Source organism: Aquarana catesbeiana, linkage group LG10 (genome assembly GCF_042186555.1).
Source record: "Aquarana catesbeiana isolate 2022-GZ linkage group LG10, ASM4218655v1, whole genome shotgun sequence".
Classification (NCBI taxonomy): domain Eukaryota; kingdom Metazoa; phylum Chordata; class Amphibia; order Anura; family Ranidae; genus Aquarana; species Aquarana catesbeiana.
The window spans coordinates 45,369,060-45,379,629 of NC_133333.1; the positions used below are offsets into that span (position 1 = coordinate 45,369,060).

At 40.7% G+C, this 10,570-nt stretch overlaps 1 protein-coding gene across 3 annotated transcripts in view; it reads left to right on the forward strand.

Annotated features, from left to right (window-relative positions):
- The window catches only part of LOC141110647 (cell adhesion molecule CEACAM10-like), a 124,992-nt gene extending 116,466 nt beyond the window's left edge, over positions 1-8,526 (forward strand). For all 3 annotated transcript variants that reach the window (XM_073602122.1, XM_073602116.1, XM_073602115.1), the window contains one exon: positions 7,827-8,526. In XM_073602122.1, the coding sequence (XP_073458223.1) occupies positions 7,827-7,882 (56 nt within the window). In that variant the 3' untranslated portion in view covers positions 7,883-8,526. The remainder of the gene's footprint in view (positions 1-7,826) is intronic.
- The last annotated feature ends 2,044 nt before the right edge of the window (positions 8,527-10,570 follow it).

Here is a 10,570-nt window from a genome sequence, read left to right on the forward strand (position 1 = left end):
ATTTGTAATGCAAATTTGTAAACAATTTCCTTATTACAAAGCTTTAGAATCGTGTTTAGATCTGGATGTGCCCTCAAATGTGGGAGCTGCCCTAATTTACATACTATTACCAGGCAACTGGTTGGTACACATTCTCCTTTGGGATGGCCTGAGATTGTTATCAAAACCCTTAACCACTTTCCGCCCACGCTATAGCTGAAAGACGGTTACAGCGCAGGCTTCCAGTGATCATGCTACTCGCACGCCGGGCTCTGTGGTCATCGAGTCCTTCGGCTGATCTCACAGATCAGGGTAAAAGGCCAATGACAGCGGCCCTTTACCATGTGATCAGCTGTCAGCCAATGACAGCTGATCATGGAAGAAAACAGAAGTCGGTGATCGGCTTTTTTTCTCCTCAAGGTCAGTGTGAGGAGAGAATAAGAAAGACGGTAACCAGCTTTTGTTACAGGGACATCGGTCCCAATCTGTGCCCACCAGTGCCACCTATCAATACCCATTATCAGTGCCACCTACCGGTGCCCATTAGTGCTGCCAATCAGAGCCCATCAGTGCCACCTATCAGTGCCTATCAGTGCAGCTTATCAGTGGCCAGAGTGGCCAGCAGTGAAGGAGAAAATATACCTGTTTGCAAAATGTTATAACAAAACTATGAAACATTTTTTTTTTTTTCAAAATTTTCGATCTCTTTTTGTTTTTTTTAGCAAAAAATAAAAAAAACCCAATGGTGATTAAATACCACCAAAAGAAAGCTCTATTTGTGTGAAAAAAATTATTAAAAAATGTGTTTAAGTACAGTGTTGCATGACTGCGCAATTGTCATACAAAGTGCTGAAAATTGGCCTGGGCAGGAAGGAGGTTTAAGTGCCCAGTAAGCAAGGGGTTAAGCCTAGAACAGAAAATTCAAAGCGATTGTCGATAATCTGATAGTTAGTACACAGCTTTTGAGAGCCAATCACGGAAGTTCATCCAAAATTATCCGAAGGGACAAACACAAATTTTTTTCTCGTACGATACCAGGTCGTATGATTTTCGTTTTATTAGTATATTATTCATCCGAACACAATCGCAAGAGCAAGACCACACATGTTCGAAAACAAAAAAATACATTACTATACAAAACAACACACAAAGTTGTATTCTGTTGTATGAGTATTTTCTTTTAGTAACCTCTTCCTTTTCTTTTTTTTTTTTTTTTTAAATATCTTTATTGAATCAAAGCACAACAACAAACATCTCCAATCGGGAGAACATTTACATATTTCAATGTATGTTCCCTTTTCTTACATCTAAATCTTACAAATTTTTATGTTTATAAAATACATTAAAATACAATAAAATATATTTTTTTCTACCTAAACAATTAACACAAAAAATAAATAAAATAAATAACCAAACGAACCCCCCCCACAATAAATCCTATGATAAGTGAGGGTATGAAAAGGGAGAACGGCAGCGACAGAGGGGAGGGGGGGTGGAGAGAGAGAGAGATAATAAAAAAAAAAAAAATGTGCCTTGAAAATTCATTATAGTCCATTTGTATCCAACATAGTCTAATCTTCAAAAACATTTACAATATAAAAAATATACTCATGTGCTCTATATTTAGTGCATCTTCCTTGATTTAAACATCCCCTTTGAAAAGAAAAAAATATATATATATAAAAAGGGAAAAAAAATAAAAACCTGTGTTATCATTAAGGATGAACACTGTTCATCTAGAGTTCCTTAAATGTGACATATAAATTCATCAGTTTACGTCAATATGTATTCTGCTATAAAAATTCACTATAATCCATTCATGTCAAACATAATCTAAACTTCAAAAGCATTTACAGTATAAAAAAATACACACTCAAGTGCTCTATATTTAGTGCATATACCTTAATTTGAACAACCTCTTTTGGAAAAGGAGAGAGAGAGAAAAAAAAGGGAGGATTCCATCCCTCCCTTTTTCCCTCCCTCTCTCATCTCCTTCTTCCCACCAACTAAATTCATATTTGTGCGTATGTATTCACCCCCTTTGTTATGAAGCCCATAAAAAGCTCTGGTGCAACCAATTACCTTCAGAAGTCACATAATTAGTGAAATGATGTCCACCTGTGTGCAATCTAAGTGTCACATGATCTGTCATTACATATACACACACCTTTTTGAAAGGCCCCAGAGGCTGCAACACCTAAGCAAGAGGCACCACTAACCAAACACTGCCATGAAGACCAAGGAACTCTCCAAACAAGTAAGGGACAATGTTGTTGAGAAGTACAAGTCAGGGTTAGGTTATAAAAAAAATATCCAAATCTTTGATGATCCCTAGGAGCACCATCAAATCTATCATAACTAAATGGAAAGAACATGGAACAACAGCAAACCTGCACAAAAACTCACGGACTGGTCAAGGAGGGCATTAATCAAAGATGCAGCACAGAGACCTAAGATAACCCTGGAGGAGCTGCAGAGTTCCACAGCAGAGACTGGAGTATCTGTACATAGGACGACAATAAGCTGTACGCTTCATAGAGTTGGGCTTTATGGCAGAGTGGCCAGAAGAAAGCCATTACTTTCAGCAAAAAACAAAATGGCACATTTTGAGTTTGCGAAAAGGCATGTGGGAGACTCCCAAAATGTATGGAGGAAGGTGCTCTGGTCTGATGAGACTAAAATTTAACTTTTTGGCCATCAAAGAAAACGCTATGTCTGGCGCAAACCCAACACATCACATCACCCAAAGAACACCATCCCCACAGTGAAACATGGTGGTGGCAGCATCATGCTGTGGGGATGTTTTTCAGCAGTCGGGACTGGGAAACTGGTCAGAGTTGAGGGAAAAATGGATGGTGCTAAATACAGGAATATTCTTGAGCAAAACCTGTACCACTCTGTGTGTGATTTGGGGCTAGAATGGAGGTTCACCTTCCAGCAGGACAATGACACCAAACACACTGCTAAAGCAACACTTGAGTGGTTTAAGGGGAAATATGTAAATGTGTTGGAATGGCCTAGTCAAAGCCCAGACCTTAATCCAATAGAAAATCTGTGGTCAGACTTAAAGATTGCTGTTCACAAGCGCAAACCGTCCAACTTGAAGGAGCTGGAGCAGTTTTGCAAGGAGGAATGTGCAAACATCCCAGTGGTAAGATGTGGCAAGCTCATAGAGACTTATGCAAAGCGACTTGGAGCTGTGATAGCCGCAAAATGTGCCTCTACAAAGTATTGACTTTAGGGGGGTGAATAGTTATGCACATTAACTTTTTCTGTTATTTTGTCCTATTTGTTGTTTGAAGATGTTTTTTTTTTTATTGTGAAGAAAAGTTGTGGGCATGTTCTGTAAATTAAATGATACAAATCCTCAAACAATCCATGTTAATTCCAGGTTGTGAGGCAACAAAGCACGAAAAATGGCAAGGGGGGTGAATACTTTTGCAATGCACTGTATCTTTAAACTTATCTTTTTGGTCCTTAATTGTATATACCCATCATTCTGCCTCCATTATTACATTGACTTCCTTTTTCCATTCCATCAAAGTGGGGCCTCTCTCCTGCTTCCATAATCTTGGTATTAGTACTTTTGCGGCATTCAGCAGATGAGATGTAATGCTTTTTTTTATAAAACTTTTTAGAACATGGCATCCCATGAAACAGAAAGTGAATAGGAGTAACCTCTATGGGTCTAATTGTCAGTTTTTTAATCCATGGTGCAATGGATTCCCAAAATAGTTTAGTCATGGGGCACGTCCAGAACAAAAAATGGCGATCATTCATTCGATATTCTCATTGTGTGTACAAGGTTTTAGCTTGTCAAGTAGGATGTATGTTACATCGATGTAGTGGACAGATCAGGGGTAGGCAACCTTTAAGAGATGGAGATCTACCTGGACAATAATAAAGAAATCAAAGATCACTGGGTTTTTTTTTTTTTTGAAGAAATTAACTAGCAAGCCTAAATAAAAAGACGGTATGAAGAAAATCTAGAAAAATCTACTAAAACTAATGTCACTGTAAAAATATACATTCAGCCTACCTCAAAAGATAGCTTCAGTGAGAAACTCGGCATTCACTTTCATTCACCATTTTTTTCATGCCTGGGGAGTAATTGGTCATCCCCACAAGTCTGATGCCAGCGTTCATCATGAAACCAGAACATCTGGTACTGCAGGCTGCTTTTCTTGACTAGTTTCAGCCCTGGCTATATGCTCTGATTTCTAGACAGTGTAAGTAGTATGTGGGGCAGTGTACAGAGGTCAGTAAAGGTCAGTAGTATGTAGGGCAGCTTACAGAGGTCAATAGCATGTAGGGCAGCTTACAGAGGTCAATAGCATGTAGGGCATTGTACAGAGGCCAGTAGCATGTAGGGCAGCAGACAGAGGTCAGTAGCATATAGGGCATTGTACAGAGGTCATTAATATGTAGGGCTGGGGTCAGGAGGGCAAGGTATATGGGGGTCGAAGGGGCATGGTACTGGGGTGTCAAAAGGGTATGGTGCTGGGGGGTCAGGAGGGAACAATGCTGGGGGATCAGGAGGGCACAGTGCTTGGGGCATCAGGAGGGCATTTTACAGGGAGGGGTCAGGGGGGGCACAGTGCAGGAGGGGGAAGTCAGGAGGGCACGGTGCAGGGGGAGCCTTCAAACCTGATTTCAGGGGACTGCAGACCACCAAGTGATCTGGACCAGATCCCTGTGTACCAGGAAGGGTGAACTGAACCACCTGTGCTTATCTCATCACTGACACAGTTTATCCAGGAGAGGCTGCTCCTTGTCTAGTAGCCCACTAGCTGTTTGTTGCACACTCTTAAAGGGACAGCTACACATACACCACCTTACAGAAGGGCCCCAACGAAAGCCAGCCAACACTGACAGTTACATGCAAGTCACCACCAGGAGTACCCATTTGTCAGGAACACATACGCCTACCTGCTATTGGGGCTGTAGTGTGTAGTGTGCACACAATGACCTTTATTTTTCTGGGTTAGATGATGCCGATACTTAAATCCCATTTGCACCAGTTATAATTTGGTTTAATGTTTATATAGTTTGTTTACAGTGCCTTGAAAAAGTATTCATACCCCTTGAAATTTTTCACATTTTGTCATGTTACAACCAAAAAAGTAAATGTAGTTTATTGGGATTTTATGAGATAGACCAACACAAAGTGGCACATAATTGTGAAGTGGAAGGAAAATAATAAATGGTTTTCAAAATTTGTTTACAAATAAATATGTGAAAAGTGTTGCTCGCTGAGTAGTTCCATGATCATGATGCCTGATTTATCCACACCTGCACTCCAGCCTGTCAGACTCAGACGCCAGGGCAGGTCGGATGTGATGCACAGCTGGACATCGGGGGGCCTTTTTGGGGGATTATTTGTCTTCTTCCAAGTGCCTGGATTAGACATGTGCACAGCCAAAAAAATTGTTCATTTTCGTTTTCGTTTCATTAGGTTATTATTTTTTTCATTTTTTGGGTCATCCGTTATGATCGCGATTCGTAAATTCGTTCATTCGTTAATTCGTAAATGCGTTCATTCGTACATTTGTACATTCGTAAATTCGCACATTCGTACATTTTTACATTTGTACATTTGTAAATTCGTACTTTCGTAAATTCGTAAAATCGTACATTTGTAAATTAGAAAATTCGGAAATTTGTAAATTCGAAGTTTGAAAACCCGAAAATTCAAAAATCTGAAATAGCAAAATTTGACTGTCAGTGAACATAACAAATACGAATTTATCCGAAGTTACGAATTATCCAAAACGAATGCTGCATCTAAACAAATGGAACGGAACAAATTAATAATAAATAATAATAATAAAACGTTGTTATTATATATATTATATATATTATTCATTACGTTCCATTCAGTTTTTTTCGGATCATTCATAACTTCGGATAAATTTGTATGTGTTACATTCACTAACAGCCAAATTTTAAAGGAAATTACAATACCTATAATTTAAAAGTTACTAGTAATTACTAATAGTTAAGTTATTATTAGTTAACTATTATTTCAGATTTCCGAATTTACGAATTCACTAATGTACTAATGTACGAATGTACGAATGTCCAATTTTATCGAATTTACGAATATTTGGAAAAAAATTCGTTAAACGGGTTTTCATTAATTCGGATATTCCCGAATTAATGAATTTGTCGAAATTCGTTAAAAAACGAATTCGGAACGAAACGAATTGCACATGCCTAGCCTGGATGTCATGTGTATATAGCTGTATACGTTACACAGTATACACACATTGTGAGTACATCCGTCTTGTGTAGTGTATACAGCTATATACACATGACATCCAGTATTCCCCTTTCTCCAAGAATGCAGCAGTCAATTGCCAGGACTCAATACAGGAGGAAGGAGCTAAATGACGGAGGGAAGAAAGTCACTAGCCCTGTGTGAGCTCCAACACCATCATCACATCTAGCTTACACAATGTGACAACTCCTGGCTCTGATGGACGAAAGGAGTCGTGGGGGACCAAGGGAAATGGAGCAAAGACCTACCTAAATTTCTAAAAGTATCTGGAGACCCCCTCCAAATGATGGCAGTCAATTGTTTTTTCCAAAAATTTGGAAAGACCCCTCCACATGAAAGCATTCAAGTGTTTTGAAAAGTATGTGGAGACCCCTCCAAATGATGGTAGCCAGGTATTTCCAAAGTATATGGAGACCCCTGCAAATTATGGCAGTTAGGTGTTTCCAAAGTATGTGGAAACCCCTCCAAATGATGGCAGTGAGGTTTTTCCAGGACAGCAGGACAACTCCATATTAACACCCATTATTTTGGAATGGGATCACCAACAAGCTCATGTAGGTGTGATGGTCAGGTATCCACAACGTTTGGCAATGTAGTGTATTGTAATTGTACTGTGCTGTGTAATTCTCTAGAGATGTTTAACAAGCTGTCTTTATTAATCATTTAGGAGATGAGTTGGAGAAACTGAGAATTCTGCCTTCAGATCCTAATTGTTTCTTCCATACTTATAAACATAAATAAGTAGCCCATCCATCGTTTTCCATCACAGTTTGGACGAACGGCCCTATTTCCTCCAGTCCAGAGGATGTGACTTCTTAATCTTTTGTGTCATCCTGCTACTCCTAAAGAGGAATTATAATCGATATTCAGTAACCATGTATTGTGAGCTATCATTACCTCAATGCGACTTTAACAGATTGTCATCTTTGCTGTACCTTATTTTCATTACTGTATTATTTGTACAGGCTTGTAGATCCTCACGTGGCTATCTGCAAGTCATCAGCATCCTTGATTAGCAAGTCCTTCCATGAAATCTCAGCCGCATAATCGATTGCTTTTCATCAGTCAGATCTCACTATATGTGTTCAGTTAGTCAGACCTCACTATATTCAGCCAGTCAGCAGAATGATAGTCTTTTCTGATTATTTAAATAAATTAAATAACTTCAGAACTGTATCTCCATATTTTTTATCCACTCGTGTATGGTGACATATATTGTCAAGCTATTGGGTACTTTCTCCGTACATTTATTGTAGAAGGTGGGGTTTGTTCTGCCCATTACATCTTACATTTCTATTGTTGCTACTGATTGATGGAATAGCGCCACATATCTTTATTTAACTAATTTTTGGGGAGCTGAGTGAACCTATCTATGTTGGCGGCTCTCCATCGGGTATTTTACCGTCAGTTTCAAAATTCCCATACTCACATTGTGGTTTTGCGCACTAGTTCTCACTTATTTAGTTCTTTTCTGATTATTAACATTAAATTTGCAACCGTCATGAGATGAAAATTGTGTGTGATTGATGAACCAAAAACTAAAATGATGTCCCTTTTTTATACACAGGAAAGCCTCAGCCAGACAGTGGAAAGTGGCAGCCAGGAGGTGGCCATCCCCAGTAGCCTGCCAGAATCGCAGGTCCCTCCCCTCCGCCTTCCACCAGAAAGTGTCAGGAAGAGGAGTAACGTGAAGGAGGCAGCAATTGGCCTATTTCTGAAGGCTACAGCGGCCCTCAGAATCCCCCACAGTGTTCAAGAGGACTTTACATACATTATAGCCTGCAAAATGATGGAAATGGAGGAAGGCCAACGCCTCTTAGGTGAGGAAGTAATGTTACAAGCCTTAGTAAGGGGTTGAAGGGCCAACTCAAAAGTCAAAGCCACATTTGTGAATTGAACCATGGTCCTCCTCCTCCACCTCCTGCCACACCTCCAACACCACAGCCACAGCCTGGAAGGAAGCGTCTAAGGAAGACCAGAGAGTGATGGCCTGGGTTCAGTATGGTCTGGCAAAAGATGCAGGCTGTTGTATGAACACAGCCTGGGGCCAGATATGTCATCTGCTGCTGTTCCTGATCTCTTGTAGTCCTGGACCGGATTGTGGTCACTATTATAAGGACTCCTCAGGCCACCAATTTTGACTGTAAAATTATTGATGTCTGCCCTGGGGTACAAAGGCTTGGCAAATTTCACCAGTTTCTCCAGCGTTGCCTTCCTCTTTAGTTTGTTATGACCCAAAATAAATGGATATTTTTTTTTCAGAAATACTTGTGTATTTACGTGTTTATGTGTTTTACTTCAAAAATGACAGGTACATTTAAAAAATACAATGGAAAGGGAGATCAGGCTTGAAAAACAAAAAAGATTATTCAGGAGATCACGAGAAATAATAAATAAATCAGTTTGTGAGATGTCTGTGTGAGCAGCAAAACAACTTCATTCTTCTAGCATTATAAGAAGAAGAGAATCTGCTGCATTGAAAGATGTAAAAATTTGCAGTGTGATGAATTTGCCATCTCCATTACGAACGGTCGTTTTACCAGACTGAGCGTCTCCATCTCATACTTGATTCTGAGCATGCGTGTTTTTTTTGCGCATCGGAATTGCATACACACGAACGGAATTTGTCTTTTGCTGGCCGAATTTCCGATCGTGTGTACGCGGCATTAGTCTTTTTTCTCCCAGGTTTTTTTATCCTATTCCTGTACTTTACCCCCCCGCCTTCCTATATTCTTCCACAAAGTGATATCTTACTTGTCAAATGCAGAAGGAATGGGGGGGGGGGCATTCCCTCTGCATTCCTCTTGTCACCATTTATCTTGGGAAAGTGCCTAGAGCTGAGAAAAGTGGACATCTCCTTCCTAGGCATTTTGTTTGGGGGAAATGTGGGGCACCAAGCCTAACTACATAGCTAGGAAAGGAGACAGGAACTCTCCGGAGACAAGTGGCGGCAAGAGGAATGTCTCAGGAAAGTTTTGAGGTTGCGCTCAGTCTGAATTCATGACTAGTCAATCAAGATGGCTGAAGATCTGGAACCTAGAAGACAGTGAAGTGAAGATTTCGAGGGTGGCATGGGTGTGAGGGGAGGCGAGTATAGTTCCACTTTAAGTGGGTCAAGGCATGCCATTTAGACTCCTCCCCCATAGCCCGCTGCTCCTCCATATTTCCTGCCCATTGTATGTGCAGTAGTGACTTTGGGAGTGATTGGGATAGGTTACTCCCTGGAGGGGTGGAGTTTGAGATAAGACCTCTTTCTAAATGGCCTTCTGGATTGTGGGCCCTTGATGTTGGGTTCCCGTCTCTACATTCTGAGCAATGTACAGGGAGATGAACTGGACACTCTAGACTGATGATTCAGGGATGATCCGATCGCCTTATAGGGTCAGGAAGGAATTTTTACCCCTTTGGAGATAATATGACCAAGGGGTTTTTTTTGCCTTCCAATGAATCATCATAAGGTTTAGGGTTCTGAAGAGGCCTCATCTGTGAGGAGTCAGAGATGGATAGATAGATATGGGGGGGGGGGATATATGGAAAGAAATTAGATAGATAAAAAGTTAAATATAGATAGATGTTAGATATGTAGCGCCCCTACCATTTTGGTAGATGCTTAGTGGTGTTTTTTGATAGAGTAGAAGGGGGTGTGGCTGCCTACACTTGGACTCAGGGATACCTCCTCTGCTTGGGAGTGGACTCTGCTGGCAAGAGAAGATGGGCTGAGACCTGAGTGGCAGGAAACCCCATGTGAGAGAAGTGACCAATAGGTAATTTTTGTGGTCTGGAAGGCGGTGTCTCATAAAAAGGGGGAGGGTCACTTGTGCCTGGGGGGGATTTTTTCCAGGAAAGGGCTCGAGGTCCACAGGTTCGGGGTTAAGAGACCCTGGCGCCTCCGGGGAGGAGGCTGGAAAGCCCGGGAGTTCAGAGATCCCGAAGCCAGATAGCTGAAGGCGACTCTGGGGAGAGAGATAGATAGATAGATAGATAGATAGATAGATAGATAGATAGATAGATAGATAGATAGATAGATAGATAGATAGATAGATAGATAGATAGATAGATAGATAGATAGATAGATAAGCTCCGGTGTTAAGTTAAGGCACTGGCCTCCTCAGCCAGGGATTGTGGGTTCGAGTCCCACCTAGGGCGATATCTTGCTTGTCTCTTATACTAGGATGAAGGGAGGATAAAGAATAAAACCATCAATTAGGAGGAGACCTTTCTCCTCTGTAGTCAAGCTTCTTACCTGCCTGACCATAACCTCCAACATTGGTATTAGTGGGGACAGTAATTGCCCCAGAATAAGTGATCAAT